Genomic DNA, 21,606 nt, shown 5'->3' with positions numbered 1-21,606 from the left:
AAGTCCCAGACAGTCCAAAATGCAGCTTTCAACTGAAGCAGTCTGTGTGTTTAATTAGTCTCCCCTCTGCTTTTTCAAGGTAGCGTGATTCTTCTTTTGGAGACATTTAATATAATACGCAGATTTTGAAGAGAGGGTTTTAAACCTATCATTAAGGGAATAATTTGAAAGGAATGTTATTTGATCCCAGACTTTATTTTCCCCTCCAAGTGTTGCTTCCTCAGGACATCAAAGAATTCGTTTATGCATCAATTATGTTTAGGTCAATTGTCTACTAATAATGCGATCAGTTTCATAAGTGTGAGCTAACCAGTTCCTTCCATTTTTATTTTTTGCCCCTAAGCATGAGAGTTCCTATGTGGCCACTGCCATTTTTCCTTTAGATACAGAGTTATATTTTGCTTGTGCAGCTTGCATTCCTCTCCTGACCAACCAACTTCAGTATCTACTTCATTTGGACAGAGGGAATAGAATGCATTCACTTGGTAAAATATAAGAATGTTTTTTAACTTAGTGTCTTTATTTGCAGAAATGGAAGAGTTATTTCTAGAGCTTTACTCTTCCATGTTTTTAAAGGAAGGGGATTTTATCAATCCAAATGAATTTTTCAAATTTATGCAAGCTGAATTCTATTTCTCTGGTTTATTTTGCCTGTTATTGAAGTCACTGGTAAGATACAGTGCCTTTTTTTTTTTTTTTTTTTAATTTGAGATTAACAATTGGATTTGTTTTTTATTTGGAATGATATGCAGTAATCACACTGGCAGTGCCTACATTGAATTTAAACATTTTCTACATGCTTTAGAAAGCCTTGCTGCAGACAGAATCGAGGTGGGTTTTTTTGTTTGTTTGTTTTCCTCTGTACTGTTTCTGTAGGGAGACATGGAACAGGCACTTGAAAACTATGATATCTGCACTGAAATGCTACAGAGCTCCACTACAATGCAAGCTAAAGCTGGCAATGAATGCAGCATCGTAATACGGTTACCTAATCTACATGTTGATTCTGTTGTTTCTTTAGAAGAGGTAAGAATTAGTTTGCAGTTGTTTTCTCCCCACTCCATCCCTCCCAATTTCAAATGTCATCTATGCATTAGTTCTTCTGTGATGGAAGCTTACTGTATCTGTCCTAGAATTTTTCGAAGAGTGAAAGGACAAGTTCATAATTTAATGTCAAGGCCATCATCTTCTTTTCAAAAAGACATCTTTTGGATCTGTTGGTCCCGTACAACTTAAGATTGCTTTTATGCAAAATAGAAATATTAGAGCAGCTGCATGTAGAACAGTCGATTATTAGACTAGTGTTTTATTATCTTTTCTTAAACATAAATTTCACATTTGCTTAAATGAGCTCTTTGCTTCAGGAGTCTGTTTTTCACATAACAATTTGCATTTTAAACAAAGAGATGCCCATCTTCTTTCTATTGCTGTTTTGGGGGATGAACTCCAACACAGGAGATGCCATCTTCACTTTGAAGTCCATCTGATGGATGTATTCTTGCAGTGTAGAAATGTGTGGGTTTGGGATTTAAGGCAAAAAAAGTTTAAAATCATTATAGCACTAAAGTCATATTATATAATAATTAAAAATCTGTGGAATGGGTGAAGTGTTGCATAGTAGGTGTTTTCTTCCTGGTTTATATTCCTGAATGTAGCTGTGGAGTTCATATAGCTTTACAGCTAAACTGCTAGGGGAAATGTCAGTGCTCAAATGTATTTGAAGACAAAAAGTTGGATTGTGTCATCTGTGATGTTTGCAGATTGAAAAGAACCTAAAATCTCTGGAGAGATGCCAGTCTTTGGAAGAGATACAGCGACTGTATGAGGCAGGGGATTATAATGCAGTGGTGCATCTGCTTCGCCCAACATTATGCTTTAATGGTTATGGCAGAGCAAAACATCTGGAATTTGTAACATCCATACCAGAGAGACCAGCACAGCTGCTTCTCCTACAGGTTTGTTTTATTTCTTAAAATTTTTTTTTACTAGGATATTAGGACTTATTCCTGAAAACAAGATCAAAGGATTTCTAGAGTAGGTGTTAATGGTTAATGAGCCTTATTTACAAAGCAAAGCTAATAAATAGCTTTGACATCATCAGCAATACACCAGCTTTTGCTAACTGAGAATGTGGCTAAAAGTATAAGATATCTGAAGCCTGCCTGAAATGGCCAGAAAACCTGTAAATTTGAGTAAACTTGAATCATTTGCAGAGAGATCTTGTGGGTGGATTCATGCTATCTGCACCTGCTGTGAATACTTCCTGCTTTTGTTCATGTTGACTATATGGTAATTTACAATGATTCTGAAACTTAAAAGTTATCTAGCATATGTATGATTTTTATGATGTAGTGCATCTGTCCTGCATGAGTGACAAACTGTTGATAGGTAGATTCAGTATAATTGCTACAGATTTAGTCGATTTGACACTATGAAAGTAAGGGTACAAACGAGCTCAGCTATAGGAACAATTTGAGCCTGTCAAGTTCTCTGGGGAAAAAAAAGAGGTGGCACAAAAAGACTGGTGCTCTTTTAACTGGACTGAACCAAATCCTACAGGCTCCATGCCATCTCCTGACCCAAGCTTGGCAGAGTAGAAAGAAGCAGGAGATGTTGCTATAATGCTAGCCTTATAGTTGCTATTTTGTTATTTATGAAGTAATAAAATGGCAGCACAAGATCACAAAGATCCAAACCCTGTTGCTGTAGAGCCCCTATTCAATTGTGTATCAGAATTTTAGACAATAAAAATGGCTCCTAAGCAGGTGGTAGGATGGGTGAGTGTCATGGTTTAATAGTGGCAAGAAGTGTGTGTTTAAAGCCAGTCTGACGTGCCATATACTTGGCAGCTCTAGATCAGTATGCATGTTGTCTGCCAAAACATTTTGTTCAGGTTCTAGGTAGGTTAGAAATTAAAAATGTAATTTCTGTGTAAGAGAAATGAAAGAGTCATCCCTTTCTTGAATTTTTTTTTCGTCTTTTATTAAAGCAGCAAGATTTAGCAATGATTTTTTGTGAAATTTAGATCCTACTTGTATATTTGTTATCTAGGGTCCATGCATATCTTATTGTATTTTTTTAATGTCATATTTAAAGGTGTTCTGTTATCATTTCATTAGTTACATTACATTAACTGTATTTACATTATATCTAGTGTATTGCTTTGCCCTGCTGTGCATTCATTGTTTAAAATAACCCTCTTGTCCTTATAATAGATTTTTTTCATATTTACATTCCCTAGGACTCCCTACTCAAACTGAAAGATTACAAGCAATGCTTTGAATGCTCAGAAGTTGCCTTGAATGAAGCAATTCAGCAGATGATTAATATGACAGCAGCCTCTGCTAAAGAAGAGTGGGTTGCTACGGTAACACAACTGCTTACAGGAATAGATACTTCATTATCATCAGTCAACAGCATCCTGAAAGACTCTTCTGTAACACCAAGCCTTGTTCGATTAACAAATAACCTGATTCAGGTAACCTGTTCACTTGCACTAGAAAAGAGGTATTGTGTGCTGCAGACCTTCAGACATGATACAGCTGCTGTCTGAATTGTCACCCACTTGCGGTGACATTTTGCGTTACATTTTTGTTGAGGGAAGATAAGTGTTACCTTCGTAGTCTTTATTTTCATTTCAGTATGTTAAAGATGCACAGAGCACACCTGTGCTAGAATCGGTAACAGCAGGTACCTTCAAACACCAAGGTGCCTGAAATAATCAAAGAGTGGGTAGTAAGATAACTCAAGGAACAACACTGTTTTCTTACGCTGTTTGAAATGGTGATAGTGCAAAGAGTGATTGAGCTGGCTGGGTGCAGTTTGTAAGTTATGGCACTGATCTTGGTAGTGTGTGCTTTGGGCTAGAAGACAAGATACCATAAGCCTTATGAATATGGTATTGTTGCTTGCAAGTGCTGGCCAAGCTAAGGGTCTTTCCAGTAAAAACAGAGAGGGTGATGAGAAGAGGGCAGAAAAAAAAGTGATCTGTGGACTGTTTCTGGCATTATGAATACAGCTAATTTTAGCCTTTTAACTAAGGTATTTTCAAACCTTAAAACTATTGAATGAGTATTTTTCAATCCAAGTAACAAATGGCAGGCTCTCAGTTCTTAAGAAGCTAGTGTAGTTAATGTCAAAATTCAATGTGCTTGCAACTTTCAAATCTCCATGTACTTCAGTAAAAGCCAAGGACCTTCACTACTCATGAAATCATACTCTTATTATCTGAAGTTGTATGTGTGTCACTACATTATGGGATGTAATGGAATTCTGGAGAACAGAGTATTCATTGTAATAACCTAAATGGATTCTGTAGTAATGATAAATAGGATTCTTTATCTACATAAATACCAACAAAAAAACTGTTGCATGTGTGGAAGAATGTGAGAAAAGTGTAGGACTTCAGAAATTTCTGGCACTGGCAATAAAATGGATAGTTGTCTATGAGAAATGCCAAGGCAATGGTTCCATGACACAGCATTGTGCTGCTCAGAATTTGTTCAGTTACATCATTTATATAGCACCTATTAATGATTCTAGTTGGTCTTTAACAGTTATTGTAAGACCTGGTAAAGAATTCAGGAATTCTTTGAACTAAGTTCCTCTTCCTTGCTGGGTTATAGAGAAATTTCTTGTACAGTAATGAGGCCTACTAACACTAAGAATTTATGCTGCGCATTTGTTTACTTTTTATTATTTGTATATGGTATTAACAGAGAAATAACTACTTGGAAAATGGCAATACAAGAGGAGTGTCAGTGTAGGGGAAATGATCCCTTCTCCATACCAGCTGATCTTATTTATTGGACTTTTACCACCACTCATTGTGGGAAGCTTGGGCCTCCACTTTAGATTTCCTTAGGATAAAATGCATTACCAACTTTGGGTTTTTTGGGAAGGATTCACACCTGACGTTTATGTTGTATCACTTTGTATAATGTCTGTTTCTTTATTAGATCATAGACTGCAGCATGGCGGTCCAGGAAGAACCAAAAGAACCATATGTCTCGTCAGTGCTTCCATGGGTTATCCTGCACAGGATCATCCAGCATGAGGAAGATGCTTTTCGATCCCTTTGCTGCCAGCAGCAGCAGAACCAGGGAGAAGAAGGTGGGTTAGTTATTCACTTTCATATATTGGAGCCCAGCTCCTTACAGTCTAGCTCCAGAATATACATAAGAAAATACTTTTTTGTTGTCTTGTCTTGCTGGCTGAAGGTATGCGAACATCATTTTCTTATCACAGAGGGAACTTTTTGCCAGAAGCATTGGCTAGTTAGATTTAACTCAGTTCTGTGCTACTCTGCTATTTACCAACTTCTTTCTTCCAGTGAGTCCTGATACCCCTATGTTGCCTTCTTCACTGATGCTGCTGAACACTGCTCATGAGTATTTGGGAAGACGATCCTGGTGTTGCAATTCAGATGGTGCTCTTCTAAAGTTTTATGTAAGTGTTAGATCGTAGAGTAATTTAGGTTGGAAGGGACTTCTGAAAGTCATCTGGCCAACCCCCATCTCAAAGCAGGGAACAACTGCAGTTATATTAGATTGTTTATTGCCTTGTCTTCATGTTAAATATACACTTTTAAATACACTTTCCTTCTCCCAGACAAATGCATGAACATTTCAGTCAGTTTAATCTGAATAGCAAAGACTTCTTATTCCAGACCCTTCTCCATGGGTATGCTTTCTAAACAGCACTTTTTGTCAAACAAGTGATGCCTTTGGACAACTAAGTCTCTCCTATAAAAACATCTTAAATGGGACTTAGTAAATGATCTACCTTGCCCTGAAAGAGAAAGCACTAGAGAAGTGTTAAAGTGATTATCTTAAGAGAAATGTGGGCCTGTATCGGCCACTGATCATGATAAAATTTCAGTTATTCAAATTCAGACTTGAGTTTTGTGGTGCTTAGCTTTGGAAGATGCATGTTCTACTCTTTAAAAATAAGCAGAGGTAATGTTTGAGGCTAATAAAAATTTCTGGCACTTAGCAGCATTCACCCAGATGATGGTAATATGGTAATTTGTCATTGTATATTCTTTCATGTGATGAAGTCAGAGGTGGTTTGTGTTTTATTTTTGGTAATGAACATATAAAAGTGCTTGGGCCTTGTAACCTGTGGAAAGGGAATACCGGAATACTGAATCTATATGCAGTTTCATCTTCTCCTGTGTCTGGTAGCTCAGCCACACCCCTGCCCTGCTTGCAGCAAAGGTTTACTCTGACGTAAATTCAAAATTTTACTTTAGATATTCAAATAACCTTTTACTTGGCAATAACTCTTAATTTTCAGCTGTCCTCTGAGAATTAAAGTTACAATTGTAAATTCGTAACTGTTAATGGTAATCACCCCAAGTCTGCTAGCTACAGAGAGAGAGGGAACATGAGGAATGTAAGGAAAAATAACTAGACAAAACAGCAAATGCCATTTTTCCTGCTCATCTCTCAAATATCTTGCTGGAAGATGAACTATCTGTATGGATGGAGCATGCTTCCTGCTCCAATATTGCAGCAGTGAGCACGGCTTTTGTCCCCCAATCAGGTGGTAAGATAGGCAGGGTAGGAGTGGCAATCTTTGGGCAAGAGGTGTGTGCCGTCTCAGCAGTGCATTTCAGCCTTTTAAACAGGAAAGAAAGCAAGTGGGCTTAGCTGGGCAGTGCTCTGCAGGGATAGTTCAGTGGCACTTCACAGGTTCAGCTTGACTTCATTGAGGGTTATTACCTTCAGCCAAAAGAAAATCATGATTAGTTCTGCATAGAGCTACTCAAGAATCTCTTAATTTCCCTTCGCAGTGCTCCCTGGAGCTTATTAGCCACAGCTCAGTGCCAGACCCCATCTAGCTCTGTGTTTGAGCAGCAGTGTGTCTAGGACAGTAATTTAGACAGCTGGGAAGCATTGCACAGAGAGCCTGAGGGGTTCTGCAGGAGTCTGCTCACTCTGGTAGGGCTGGAACTAATGAACAGTGTTTGAACTGAAGCTGATTCAGTGTAGGACTATTAGATTATCTTTGCATCCTACCCTCCTCAGTCTCCCTGGTATTAGGAGCATAATACTGATACACCTTGGTTGCCTCTCCATGGATCTGCCTTGAGTCCAGAGGGCTTATTAGCTCTGGCGCTGTGCTTCATGAAAATAGCCTGTTTCCAGACTCGAGCTTGCCCTCAGATGCAGTGCTCTTAAGTGATGAATCTAAATTGTGTCTGTGTAGTGTGCCTGTATCCACAGCCTGGGGTTTCAGGTAGTATGCCCTGTGAACCTCGATAAACTACAGGTAACTGAGAGGTGTGAATGTATTTACAGCTAGGTCTTTGCAAGTGGCATCTGGTACTTTGAATAAAATCTTCAATTTTCGGTCACAGAATTGAGCACTTCTTAATAATACTAGATCATATTTAATTTTAAGCACAATAATGTAGTTTTTGGAGACAAGAGGGTTTGGAAGGGTAAGGAAAGAAGATAAAATGGAATGAATTATTTAAAAAGAAAAGCAGTTTCAAGCATGTTAGAATGTTTTATAGACTAGTATGAAACGATCACCTCCTATAGGTGAACTGTCTGCTCAAGTACATTGTATTGCTGGTGACTGAAAGTGGTGTGCAAGAGATGATACTAACATGTAGTTAAGTCTTTCAGCAATAGTCACAGTCTGGATTAAGAACAATTCTGAGTTACTGCCAGGAATTTAAAAGCTGAATAAGAACATGGGAGATTGTTTTGAACACTGTTCAAGTGAGAATTCTGTTACTGGTGTTAGATGTGATTTTGTTTGCAGGGAGTATCATGCTTTTGTTACAGTACCCCGTGATGCTTACCTCTTCTTTTCAACTTATCTACATTTCTTTTAAATTTTAAACATTGTTCGCAAATTCTTACAGGAAAAGTAGTGGAAATAAGGTGTCTGCTGTGACTCAAAGATGATGGCTATGGCTCAAAATTTCATTGAAATGCCTTCTAGGAATTGTTTTTAGTGTTATTTTTCAGGGGTTTGGCTCTTAATAAATCGCACCTTGTTCTTAGCACAGGTCTTCTAAGCAGAAGAGAATCGATATTTTATAGTTAATCCCAGCACTTGCAAATGAGCTTCTTACATGTAGAATGACAGAATTTTGCCTTGTGATCATGTTCAGTGTTTGTAGTGTCAGGAAAGTCAATCATGGTAAGAAGGTTCTTGTTGCATGCATCATATGCATAAACAATTGAGTTTACAATCGTAGATGTTGAAAAATGATAAATAGTGATAAAAAGGCAGCTGAAGTACTGTAAATGTAATATGATGAACTTTTATACAAATTGCAAATAGGTGAATGTTTTGCATTTTCAATTTATGACTGCAGAATTTCAGTTGATGAAACTCCTGAGTTAACCAGTGTGTTCAGTAATGCGTATGGCTGTTTTGGAGAGGTTAGATCTTACTAAAATGAATAAATGAAAGTTGATGCTTTCTGTCAGAGGAAAAATGTTAAAGGAAATGACTTATCAGTTAATAGAACTCTCTGTGCAATTGTATACCCCTTTTAGCCAGATTTTTATTAGCCATCCCTTCTTGCTCTGCAGATTCCTCTCCATTCCTCTTTTTCCATGAAGAGAAAATTGATGTTTGTGAATCAGGGCAGAAATTTTTCTGTGCCTTGTCCTTATTCACAAAGTGTTTATATTCACAGAAGCAACTTGGTGCGTAGTGGAAAACTTTGAATGATCCTAACTGTGAAATGTTAAGCTGATATCTGATCTCATTGATTAAAGACAAGAGTTCATGAATTAACATAGGGGAAAAAGAAAAAAACCCACTTTATTGCAGTTGCAGTGCTGTTGAAAGTATTTGTTGTGTGAGACTAGTTCACAGAAATATGGGTAACATCAGCTTGTAATTGGGGGAAAATAGGTGAGGTTCTTCAAAGTGGTTTTCATCGTCTGCCTTCAGACAGCTAGGTAACTTAATGCAATCTTCAGCTTGTAGATGGCACTTTCATTGATATTTGTGGTGTTGTAGGTTCAGGTACTACAAAAAGAACTTGCAGCATCCACTTCTGAAGATACTCATCCATACAAAGAAGAGCTGGAAACAGCCTTGGAACAGTGTTTTTATTGTTTATATGGTTTCCCTAGCAAAAAAAGCAAAGCAAGGTACCTAGAAGAACATTCAGTACAGCAGGTAAGATATGTATTAGTTAATGACAGTGGAATATCCTGAAGTGATGAAAGATACAGCCCTGGCTGGTTTTAATGTACCTTAATATATTTGTGAGAAAGATTACTTTTATTTCCTTGCAAAAATAATTTATTTTACATATAGTAGAAAATAAACTCATTTAAAAAATATGGAAGCTTTTATGAATATAGGCAGTCAGATATTTGAAATGAAATGCTAGTGTAGTTTTGTTCGTGGTAAACTGCAATTTTGAAACTATTGACAAATTGATTTTATTGGGCCATGACTTTTCTGTTTTCAACAGAGAATAACTTTCAGCTGGGAAAAATTAGAGAGGAAAAAGGCAACTTGAGAGAAGAAAACTTTAGCAGCCAACCTTTCAGTTTATGAAAGTCAAAAAGTTCACTGTTAAAAATGGTGCAAGTAAACTATATTATAGCTTATTTTTTAATCTGTGATGGTGAATAGCTGGTAGGTGTTTATGAGAAATGTGTGAAATTAGTTGAGTTTAGGAGAACAACAACTACAGAGTGCCCTGGAAAGAGGGTTGTAATATTAAAGAAGGGGCAGAAAAAGCACATCAGCAATCCTCTGCCTTGAAACATCACTGATTTTGTTCAAAAACCTCAGATGATTTTTGCAAGTGTTGGTAGAATTCTGAACAAAAAAAGTTTCATACGAGCAAAACAACTGTCTAGTTTCTTTGAACAGACCTCTTTAAATACTCAAATACTGGTATTACTCATTGAATATTTGTGAATTCTGTCTCTTAAACTTACTTGTTAGAAAATTAAGGTAATGAGGAGATGACAATAACTAAGAAAAAGGGTAATATAAGGATTACCCTCTGCCCAATAAAATAAAGTAAAATAAAATAAAATCTGTTACATTTGGGCAATTCTGGTTGCTGAAGTTCTTATTGAAATCATTGACAAATTGATCTTTTTATTAATGCAAGTTCCCTGTTTTCAGTACAGAAGCAAAACTTGCTGTAAGGAATAAGATGAAAGGAGAAAAACATAGTCTACCAGAAAAGAACTTTTATTTTTTTAATTTATTTTTTTAGTGTTTTCAAGAAAGAGAAGTGAAGGAAAAATGAGGAATAAATTCTGAAAGTACCTTTCTGCAGAGAGTTTAAGTTTTTTGAGTCTCAGAATTTTGTCTGATTCCCATTTCATTTGTTCTTCTTGACTTTGAAATTGAAGGTGTAGAGCTTTTCTCCTCTTGTCTTACCTGTGATCTCAGTGTCACTCAGGATGCTTGCAATTGGTTCTTTCTTATAAACAACTTTTCTGAGCAACTCTTCTAAGCAAGCAGAATGACTTTATTTTCCAGTGACATATACCAAGTTACAGCCCAATACCTTAGTCTTTTTAATCAGTGAGCAGTATGCTATGTTTGTGAACAGCATAGATTAATGGCTCCTTGTTCTGTTCTTTAATAGGTTTCCTTGAGACTAATATGTATATTCTTATGAATTAGAAAAGCCATAGAAACTCATTGTTAGTGGACTTTTCAGTTTTGGAGTTTAATTTTTTTTCTGCCCTCATCTACCTCCCTGTTCAGGTTGATCTAACATGGGAAGATGCTTTGTTCATGTTTGAATATTTCAAGCCTAAAACTCTTCCAGAATTTGATAGTTACAAAACCAGTACTGTGTCTGCTGATTTGGCCAACCTTTTGAAGAAGACTGCTACAATTGTTCCTCGAACAGACAAGCCTATGCTGAGCCTAGATACTGTATCTGCCTATATTGAAGGAACATGCAGCAAGGTATAATCAATTAATTGCTTCTAAAAAAAAAAAGAGCATAAATTATTGCTGTTACTTTTATGTTGACTTTGAGATAGTTGGAGGAATGATTTATTCCATAATGTTGGATTTTCTCAGGTAATTGCACTTAAACAGGAATGACACCACCAAAGCTTTTAGTCTTGGAAAGGCAAGATACAATATTCATTAATATGGAGTCGTTATGAGATATTTGTTAGTGTTTATAAGTGCTCTGTGTATCTCTGGAATGCTTTCACTGTCTCCGTACTGAATACATTAATATTCTGTGATGAGAAAGCTACTTTCACTACAAAGAAGCAAGTGTGTAGCTCATTTAATATGAACCTTTATTTTTTTTATTTTCAGGCACCATCTCTCCCAGATGGTGCGGACTGTTCTCCACCAGTTGTGTCTGAGTTGTACTATCTTCTGGCAGACTATCATTTCAAGAACAAAGAACAGTCTAAGGCCATTAAATTTTACATGCACGACATTTGTATTTGTCCAAACAGGTCAGTATTATTGAATTGTGCTGCACATCATTCATTCTTCTCACTTTTTTTAGTACTGAAAAGGAGACAACAGAAGATACTTATTTTGGTTTAAGGATTTTTAAAAAAAAACAACTTGTCTGCAATCCATTATCACAGGTCGATTGTATAATTAAAAGCATCTCTAAAACAACCCAACAAACAAAAAAACCCTGAAAACCTAGTATTAAATATTTGATTGTTTTGAAATTAAAACCAAAAAATGAAATACGGGGGGAAGCTAAATCAAAGTCAAGAATAACTGGCAAGGGTGAGGACCAAATCAGTATTTCTTTTTTTCACCTTTTGTTCTTTGTTTTGGCATGTTCTTACATGACAAGGAATGTGAAATATTACTGTTTAATAGCATAGCTATAGCACAAATAACATTCTTTAGCAGATTAACTGTTTAGGCTGACCTCTTTCTAAATGTATGGTCTTACTGCTAGAGAACTACCCAAAGAATACAAGCTCAAGTAAAGTAAGTGATAAAAACACCTTGTTTTATGGTAATGTACAACTTGCTGAAATACCACCAGGTTTAAGCTCTCTCATCTTAAAAATAAAGCATATTTTGAATAACAGTCATTTGAAGTGAAATTAAATAATCTTTAAATTTACTGATTAAGTATAGGGTTTGCATATTAGGTGCTAGCTATCATTTTAGTTCTCCTTGAAGCTGATAGATCAGGGTCAGTGACAAAAACCCTAGTTTGATTGACTTGAGACAAGAAAACTATTTCTAAATCCAGTCACATAACAGAGACAAAAGGGAGGGTGAAAGCACAGAGCAATTTTACATGGGAAATCTACAGAGGAAATAGCTGTAGTTTAACGTTATTGAATCTTCTAGTCTGGGACCTGTGATTAGCAGATTGCTAAAACTTTTTTGTTGGAAGCCGCATAAAGAAATTACCACCCCCACCTCCACCCCATTTTTCTGTCGTTTTGATACTTTAAAACCTAAATTCATAAATAAATAAGTGGAATGCATTTTTACCTTCATGTGTGACATTTTGGTGCTCGGAAGATGCTTTATGTGGTTGCATATTTTTAGCCCAGCCATATGAGATGTTACTTCTTCAAATGTCTATATTACAGTTCCCCATCTATTCCCCTTGGGTATCAGACTATTGAGGTCACTTGACCCAGAAATGGGTTTTCAATTGAAATCAAGAAATTACAAACAAAAATGTGAGAACATCATGATTATTCTTTTGATGTTAGTATCATGGTAAAATTGAAAAATTCCAGAGCCATTGACCCCAGATGTTAATGAGAGATTATGGAACACGGAAACTACTCTCCAGACTGCATTGTCAATGATCTGATAAACACAGGACTATATCCTGATCAGTCCCCTCAGTAAGCAATCTTTATTACTGCTCATCAGAATTTTCCTACATGAATGCATTTTGGGTTTTGTGATCTTTATGTTGGAAGATGATGATGATGATAAAGGCCATTCACAATTCAGTCCAACAATACAAAATGTCAAAATGGCTGTCTGCTGGCCTACAGAAATAAAGGGTCACAATGTTTGGACAGGACAGCGTGGTTACTGAGCAATCGATGGGAGTGCTGCCATTAGATATGCTATTTTTGCATGGCAAACAAACGTTGTTTCATCAGTTTTTCATGTGTGACAATTACAGGGGACAGTGCTTTAATAGGAAACCATTTTTAATAAAATCAGACTTAAGCTATACAGCCTCTCTTCCACTGTGAGGGGAAGAGGAGATGCAGAAATCTGTTTTGAGAGCACATAGGATGAAAGGAAGTTGCAGATACAACAAAATTAATCTTGTCTGTGCCATTCAGTGTAATGTTTAGGGGGTAATTGTTCATGTGTTATGTTCTTGCTTGCATAGGTTTGATTCATGGGCTGGCATGGCTCTGGCTCGAGCAAGTCGTATTCAGGACAAGTTGAACTCTAATGAATTGAAAAGCGATGGCCCAATCTGGAAGCACTCTACTCCTGTCTTGAATTGCTTCAAGCGAGCCCTAGAAATTGACAGCTCTAATCTCTCCTTGTGGATAGAATATGGCACCATTTCCTATGCCCTACATTCTTTTGCATCCCGACAGCTTAAGCAGTGGAAATCAGAACTCCCCCCTGAAGTTGTGCAGCAGGTGGGATCTAACTGCGAGCAGTTTGAAATTTTAAATATTTTAAATGATCTTGTCTAATGTAGTAATTTTAATATAAAATATTTACATGCTGTATGCCACTTATTAGACTGTATGGTTACTTAGTAACATTGAAATTCTAATATTCGTTCATATAAGCTGCTGGTGTCAAGTAGTATTTAAAAGGTTTTTTTTCTTTCTTTTTCCTGTGTAAAATTAGTTTGAGCCCGATCTTTGAATTATCTTTCAAAGGTGACACAAAATTATTGTAACCTTCTGGAAAGGGGAATTGTATTTACCTTACCTTTCTGTAAATGTCATACAATGTTTCCAAGAAAAGGTGAAACGTATACGTGTTTAAATAGTGAAAAGATCAGGAGTTACTCTGATATCTGTGTCCAGATGTCATCTTTTATATCTAAAGTCATCCTCCCCTTTTTCTGTTTTTGGGCTGCTTGCTTAAACAAAAGATCAAAATGGGGAGATTGATAGAATTTTCACAGAAAAAGTTGTTAAAAGTTCATTAGGTCTTTATGCATGATGAGGATAATGAAAAAGTTAGAGGAGTTAGGAAGCTTATTGCTAAGCCAAAATGAGGAATTCTAAATACTCTCTGATAGTGAAAATAGTTGCTAGGGGAAATGTTTTGTCTGTCTTTTTGGACCAGCAAACTCTGATTTGACCATTCTGACTTACAAATACTATCTAGTCCACAACTAGAAGCAGAATGAAAAAAAGAAGTGCTGCTCCTGAGCATCTGCTGCAATTTGTGAAAACTTTTTGTGCTTGGACTATAGAGAATGGTATTGGGAACACCCTTTGTTTCCAGGAGAATGTATTTACAGCAGGGTGCTGGGTCTTGCATTTGAGCTGCCTAGGTACAGTTAATGTTATACAGTTTTATTAACATTGCAATTCCCGTAGATGCTTACACAGCATTTGAACACCTAAGAAGAAAGATGATGTAAGCATGCATATTAAAGGAGAACAAATGGTTTATTAAATAGTGTGTTTGAAATGACAAGTAACAATAGAGTTTTCTTTCTGAGGGTTATTACATCCAAGAGCTCCAAAACTAACTACGCAGAAATGAAGTTACTACATTTTAGGCCTTCGATCTATCAAAAGCTTGGTCTTACTGTCTTGTGGTCTCTTGGCTATGAGGGACTTGCTAAAGAATTCAAGGGATAGTGCTGGAGTTACTTTGTATTGTCAGACAGAAGGTACAATACAGAGTAGCCATCTGAAGTTGTGGATTAAATCAGAATGTTTATTTAGGACTACTTTGAATCATCCTTTTTCCAAGTGAGTATATTAAAAATGCATAATTTACTAAGAAAAGATCTATTACAATAAAAGGTAAATTGGAACAATATCATCTCCCTTTAGAGATATATATCTTCAGAACATGTTTCTCATATACTAATAACCCTATTCTCTTTTCCTTACAAAATACTTAAGGAAGAGAAGGGTATGTTACAGTCCTTGAAGTGCCACAAGTGCTTAGGATATTGTTACAGCCCAACAATTTAAATTTATAAACTTTTTCAAAGAAAGGAAATTAATGCATATTTTGAACTAGTTTTTTATGTGACTTTATTGGCAGTTTAATTTATGCTGCTAGTTATAGTTTCTTTGGTGGGGCAGGGGAAAGGAGTATTCTTGCTATATTCAGCTAAAAATTATATGCATTGCAAGCAAGATAATACATTTCTTCACAAATGATAGTGGTCCGTAGTGGCTCTAGCAGGTTTAGTTGCAGAACAAAGCAAATATTTTTTATTTGAAGTGTTAAGATAATTACAGCTCTGAAAAAGTGGTAAAATTTTTGTAGATGTGTATATTGGTTTATTTTTCAGATTTATATTTATATGCATATTCTTAAACTTTTGTCTTACTGTTTTGTTCTGATTATTTGTCAGCTGTTACTGGAGTGAACAAAAACCTATCCATAAAAATGTTCTGTGGGTCATCAGAACGTATTTGATCACTTGGATACATTCTATGTCGTAGGTTGAAAGTGTTTTAAGTGATGTGCCTTGTTTATGCACTTTTATGTGCAGCAGCATATTTCTAGAATCTTTAATCCCAGCCACAGTGAATTCGTGTATTCTCAACACTTTGTTCAATCACAGATGGAAGAGCGTCGAGACAGTATGTTGGAGACAGCAAAATTGTGCTTTACGTCAGCATCTCGCTGTGAGGGAGATGGTGATGAAGAGGAGTGGCTTATTCACTACATGCTGGGGAAGATTGCAGAGAAGCAGAAACAGCCTCCTGTTGTCTATCTGCTTCATTACAAACAGGCAGGTCATTACTTGCATGAGGAGGCTGCTCGATATCCAAAGAAGATTCACTACCATAATCCACCAGAACTTGCTATGGAAGCACTGGAGGTAAAAGAAAGTTAAATACATAGGCCTGAAAACCTTGTTCTCCACATCCCATTATCTAATGGAACACCAGTTGTTATTAGTTTGTATTATTAGGTATACGTACCTGGTGCTCTGCATCTGGGAACATTTACAAGGCTGACTTGGAGATTAAAGTGGAGCCTATAATTCAGGCTGGTTTTGTTTTAAAGACAGTTTCTCTATGCGGTCTCAGTATTGGACAGACAGGCAGAAGTTCCACTTCTGGATTTTGCGCACACAATTCATTAGCCAGTTTTTGTCAAAATCAAACATGGATAGGTCTCACAAGCATCTCATACCTGTGAAAGCGTAAGTTCATGCATGAGCTGGCATAGTAGTCATAACACCTTTGCTTTCACAGTGTTGTCTGGTAAAACAGTGAAACTAGAACATACTCCGTAGTGACTTGCTTCCAAGGAGACCAAGTCTGCCATCATTGCTGTATTCCATAGGTTGCACTTCTAAAATTTTTACAGTGTTCAGATCTTGTAATTTACAAGCAACTTTCAAAGGCAGGAAAAGTCCTGTTCAGGTAAGTTTAGGTAACTTGACTGTCTTTACTAACTCCTGCAGTTTCTACAGAGAAGAGACTACTTATAATAGGCTGCAGAGCTATGAATTCTCTACTGATCAAATGGACTTTGGTGTTTTCTAGGTATACTTTCGACTTCATGCTTCTATTTTGAAACTTGTGGGGAAACCAGACTCTGGAGTAGATGCAGAGATACTAGTTAGTTTCATGAAAGAGGCTTCTGAGGGACCGTTTGCCAGGGGTGAGGAGAAGAGCACCCCAAAAGTTGCAGAAAAGTGAGTTCAAATTTCCAGGAGTATCCTCTGAAAGCATACTTATGAACCACTGTGTAATAAATGGTTAAAGCAAAGCTGAACGAAATACAAAGGCAACAAGGTGATTAGAATTCTAATGTTTGCAGTTTTCAGGTATCATGAGCAGAAAGATTATATGCTACTCTGAGATCTTGTCAGTGATTTCCACAGTGTAGATGGGAAGAGAACAAAGTGGAACAATTTTGATCTTGTGACCCATTTTGAAGCCACTGTTCTTATTTAATAATAAAATTATTTTTTATCAATTGTTAACAAATGCAAAAGCATTTATTGTGAAAGATAAAGAGACTTCAGTCCTCACAACTTGTCTCATTAACAACTACGAAATAGAGAATGTTTTACTATTGACCAATGACAAGGGAGTGACTGTACTAAAAAGCCATCATTTAGAATTTAATAGTAAGATTTGATTACTGTATTGGAAATGTCCTAAGGACATTTTGTTTTTTCTTTATGTCTGTAGTATATTAACACTTTTTTTTTCTTGCCCCTCCCAGGGAAAAAGCTTGCATGATTGATGAAGACTCTCACTCTTCAGCCGGAACAGTGCCAGGCCCTGGGACTTCCCTCCCCTCCTCCTCCGGTCCAGGTCTGACATCCCCACCTTACACAGCCACTCCAGTTGACCACGATTACGTCAAATGTAAAAAACCCCGTCAGCAGGCAACGCCGGACGGTACAGTCCCTGTTCTCAATACTGGCAGCACAGGGAGGTGCTTTAATCATGGGGGGTTTGACCAGGAATGATCAAACTGCTCGTTTCAAGGAGGGTGATGGGTCTGTGGTAACACGGGCAATATTGAAGCTCATTACTTTTATAAATTCAGTGCTTTATATATAAAATTAATGTACAGTCAGAGCTTTAAATACAAAATTCAAAGTTGTCACCTGCCACCATTGGCACCTGTCACTTAGTCAAAATGGGAATGCTGATAAGAGTATGTAGCTGACTGAATCTTCAGTGAATTTTATTTTTATTTAATTTTTTTTTCTCCAGAGCTAAATGTCTGTCTAAGCTGATTAGGAAAGATGGGGGTTCAGTCTTTAGAAGACTGGACACTGTTTCAGTGTCTGTGTGAAATGATCAGGTGAAAATTTGAACTGAGGCTGAAACAAGACAAATTGTTAAAGGCAAAACAAAGCAATATTACCCTTTCTTGAAGGAGGCAGGTGGCAACTACTTTGAATATATTGTGTATCAGCACGAAGTGATTTGCATGACAGTCCAGTAGACTTCATCTTTTAATTTTTCTTTACCATTTACAATGACTGGTTAGCAGCTCATCTATATAGAATATGAAGTGATATAGTAAATAATTGGCTTATAAATGCAGAAGGTAGGGTGGTATCACAGTGTTATTGAAGAATTTGCAATATACATATATAGTAGAAATTAAGCTGCTATTTAAGTAATCTGACATTATTATTTGGCTAGGAATTTTATTCTGATTTTGCTCTTCTGGCCATTTGTTTATCCATCTGGATCTATGAGTATCAGCACTCAAGAAGGTGTCATATATATATGCAAATGGTAGAATGTGGCAGGCCCCACAGAAATGCTCTGCTTGATACTAATTTATTTCTGGAGGGTGGGCTGCTTCCTATTGTCATTTTCTAAAGAATGGTAATTTGTAAATAACTTAGTTGACATAGTTTTGAAACAAGTGTTTATATGCCTAGAAACTAGGCAATGTGAAGTTACTCCTTTTCCCCAACCAATAATTCTTGGTGAAACTGACAGAACATCCTTCATCTCTTTCACTTAATTGAACAGGGAAATGTTCATTCTATTCATGCTTATACTTCAATCAGGAGTAATTCATTGGACTATTTTGATAATATACGTAGCGTGTTAGTGTGAATGGATTATTAGATTGTTGATGTCTTTTGACACAGCAAACACAGAAGGGAGCAAATATTTGAATATTTTCTAAATAATATTCCCTATGAGAAGCAGTTCTGCCTAAGACTGCACTGCCTAGGTCCTGATGACTGTTGAAATGCTCCCAGGCAATAAGTTAGTTAAATATTCCAGTATTTATTATTAGTACAGTCACTCAAAGTAAGATCTTATGGGTTGTGCTCATTGTGCAAGGGGAGCAAAGTTGGCTGTTTAGCAAAGCTGGAAGGTGCAAGCTAAGGAACATCTACCTCTGCCAGGGCTGAAGTAGCCGTTCTTGGGTCTGCTAGCTTAGCCTAGCTAGGACTAAGCTTTGCTGCTGTCAAAGCAATTCAAAATGTCAGCTGCTGAAAGAAGTGGAGTTAGGGTGGTCTTTAGGAAGGCTGTGTGTAACTGTGGCAAGTAGAATTGCAAAGTACTGCATCATTCATATGTTTTCTAAGTTGCTGGCACAACTGAACTCTGGATACAGCATATTGAAGAGCTCCAGGAAACTGAAATATTTGCCTTGGGGCTGTTACAGATGGAAGGAGAGCTAACAGGCTGAGCAGTGCTCAAAAGTCTTCCACTTTTGTATTATAACATATACTGTGCTCCTCTGCATGCATTTGCATTTTACTTGTATTAAAATACATATTTTTGAAGTAAAATGCTCTTGACATCTTACGTATAATGACATCACTGAAGAAAACTGGTGCCTGCATTTCTATTGTACCGTTCCTAAAAATAGCAAGAAAATACCCATCACTTGACAACTCTAGAATTTTTTCTTTACTGTTCTGACAGCAAACAAAACTGTCTATATTGTTGTTCACAGAACAAATAATTTGGCCTAAATTCAGCCTAGATATTTATTCTTTAAGGCCTGACAATACTTCTACTCTTGTATCAATATTGTTGATAATTTTGTTGATGTTGTATGATATAAAAAAAAAGAGTATTATGTAGAGTCTTGCCTACAAAGTTCTTTTCATATGTTACCACAAGCAAACATGATAGTTTGCATTCCTGTCATTGCTGACCTGCAAGACCTATTTTGACCATTATTGTGTGCTATGCTTCAAGAAGATGATCCATGAAGAAAGACAAGAAGGAATTGGGATGGTTTGTCTGGGCAGAAGACTAAGGGGAGACCTGACAACAGTGTAACCTAAACAGTGTGGAAGGCTGTGGAAAGGGCTAGAGCAAAAAACCAGGATTTCCATGTTTGTGGGAGACAGAACAGGTGATATTAGACTTAAATTGCATTTTCAATATGGATATTAGAAAATAGTGTTAGAGTACTATTAGGAAATGCTATTTAGAAAAAAACCCACAAAAGTCGATCACTATAATATGTTCCTGGGGATAGTATAACACTGCAACGCTTCAGCTCTGGAAGTCTTTATAAAGTGGTGATACAGCAATCTGCCAGGAATGATGGAGAAGTATTTCATCCTGATGGAAAAAGGAATGGATTAGATGAACTCTTGCAGTTCCTTCTGAGCCCTGTTTTTTTTCTATTAATTTTATGTTGTTTCTGGGGTTGTGGTTCGTTTTTGGGTTTGTTTTGTTGGTTTTTTTTTTTAACAAGCTATCCAACGATGTGCCTTCTAGTGCAGCAAGTTATCTCATTACAAGCAGGAGGAAATTACTGTACAGCCAGACATCTTTTCTTTAAAATATTGGGACTCTGATCTTCAAGTATTCATCTGTAGATAGGTGAAGTTGTGAGGGCAAGCTTATTTTGGGTACATAATATTTAAATGTGTCATTATAGTTCTGTAGCTCTCCAGTTGTGCTTTGCTGGTGGAAAAAGACCACCAGGATATGCAGAAATCAGAGTTAAAGTTGAGAGCATTGAAAAGCTTTATATCCCGTGAATGCTGGTGATATTAGTTTTAAGTCATATATTTAATGGAAATGGGAGAAAGGAACCAGTAAATACAGCTTGTAAAGTAACTAAACTTATTTTTCCTCATGGCAGCTGCTAGCGCATACCTCCTTCAAAAAGACAAGTATTGCTGAGTGGCAGCTGTTATTTGCTGGCTGACTAGCTGCTGTCATGTGTGTAAAATAAGCAACTTCCTTTCTCTTTTCTTGTCCTTCCATTCAGCAACATCTTTTCCTTCCTTCTGTTAATCCTGTCTTTCCTGTCATCACCCCTGCCTGTTGCTGTTTTATAACCTTTCAGAATGAAAACTTACATTTGATAGTAGAAGCCTGAGGTTTAGACTCTTCTTATTTTCCAAGAGTAAAGCAGGAAACAAAAAAACCCCAGGAATTCAGCAGGGATAGAGACTGTCATTACCTGGAATGTCACCATATTTACACAGCTAAATGGCCGGCCAGTATTATATACCAAAACAGACATGCTCATTGTCCTCCTTTCTGCAGGCTGGATATATGTAGTCAGTATGCAGTACAGACTTCAAGCAGTTTAAATTTATCTAAATTTTGTGCTAAGCAATAAAATTAGTATTTATTATAAAATAAAGTATTAAAAAAATTAAAAAAAAATTGGAATGAGAGATCAGTTTCCCAAAAAGTGGACTGGGAGATTGTTATGAGTTTTTTTTTGCTGTAATATGCTGTTGTGTTGATATTCAATTCCATATTATTGTGGTGGTATGTAGATGATGTATTCAGCATCCATTGCTATTGCAGTGTTAAAATGTCATATTGTTTAAGTCTTCATCCATGTCATGTAGTATGTTGTATATAGTTAGATGTAATGGTCCTTTTTTGTGTTTGTCTTTGCCTGATTGCTTTTGTAACCAATATTGCCCGTGCTGCCTCTAACCTTTATACAAATCTCTGTTCCCCAGGCATTCTCTTCCTGCTTTTACCTGTCACGGCTTGCTTTTAATAATTGGCAAAA

General features: G+C 36.7%; 1 protein-coding gene across 6 annotated transcripts in view; it reads left to right on the top strand.

Moving 5' to 3' along the window:
- The window catches only part of CABIN1 (calcineurin binding protein 1), a 118,015-nt gene that overhangs the window by 13,789 nt on the left and 82,620 nt on the right, over positions 1–21,606 (top strand). For 4 of the 6 annotated variants that reach the window (XM_037372932.1, XM_037372599.1, XM_037372752.1 and 1 more), the window contains 12 exons: positions 877–1,026; positions 1,761–1,955; positions 3,242–3,478; positions 4,959–5,112; positions 5,333–5,448; positions 8,995–9,156; positions 10,720–10,926; positions 11,293–11,438; positions 13,328–13,589; positions 15,722–15,982; positions 16,656–16,807; positions 17,344–17,522. In XM_037372932.1, coding sequence (XP_037228829.1) covers positions 877–1,026; positions 1,761–1,955; positions 3,242–3,478; positions 4,959–5,112; positions 5,333–5,448; positions 8,995–9,156; positions 10,720–10,926; positions 11,293–11,438; positions 13,328–13,589; positions 15,722–15,982; positions 16,656–16,807; positions 17,344–17,522 — 2,221 coding nt within the window. The remainder of the gene's footprint in view (positions 1–876; positions 1,027–1,760; positions 1,956–3,241; positions 3,479–4,958; positions 5,113–5,332; positions 5,449–8,994; positions 9,157–10,719; positions 10,927–11,292; positions 11,439–13,327; positions 13,590–15,721; positions 15,983–16,655; positions 16,808–17,343; positions 17,523–21,606) is intronic. The other 2 variants (XM_037373019.1, XM_037372842.1) reach the window with 1 other exon arrangement.

This window comes from Falco rusticolus, chromosome 1 (genome assembly GCF_015220075.1).
Source record: "Falco rusticolus isolate bFalRus1 chromosome 1, bFalRus1.pri, whole genome shotgun sequence".
NCBI lineage: Eukaryota > Metazoa > Chordata > Aves > Falconiformes > Falconidae > Falco > Falco rusticolus.
The sequence above is the reverse complement of the archived record's forward strand: the minus strand, read 5'-3'. Positions and strand labels throughout refer to the sequence as shown.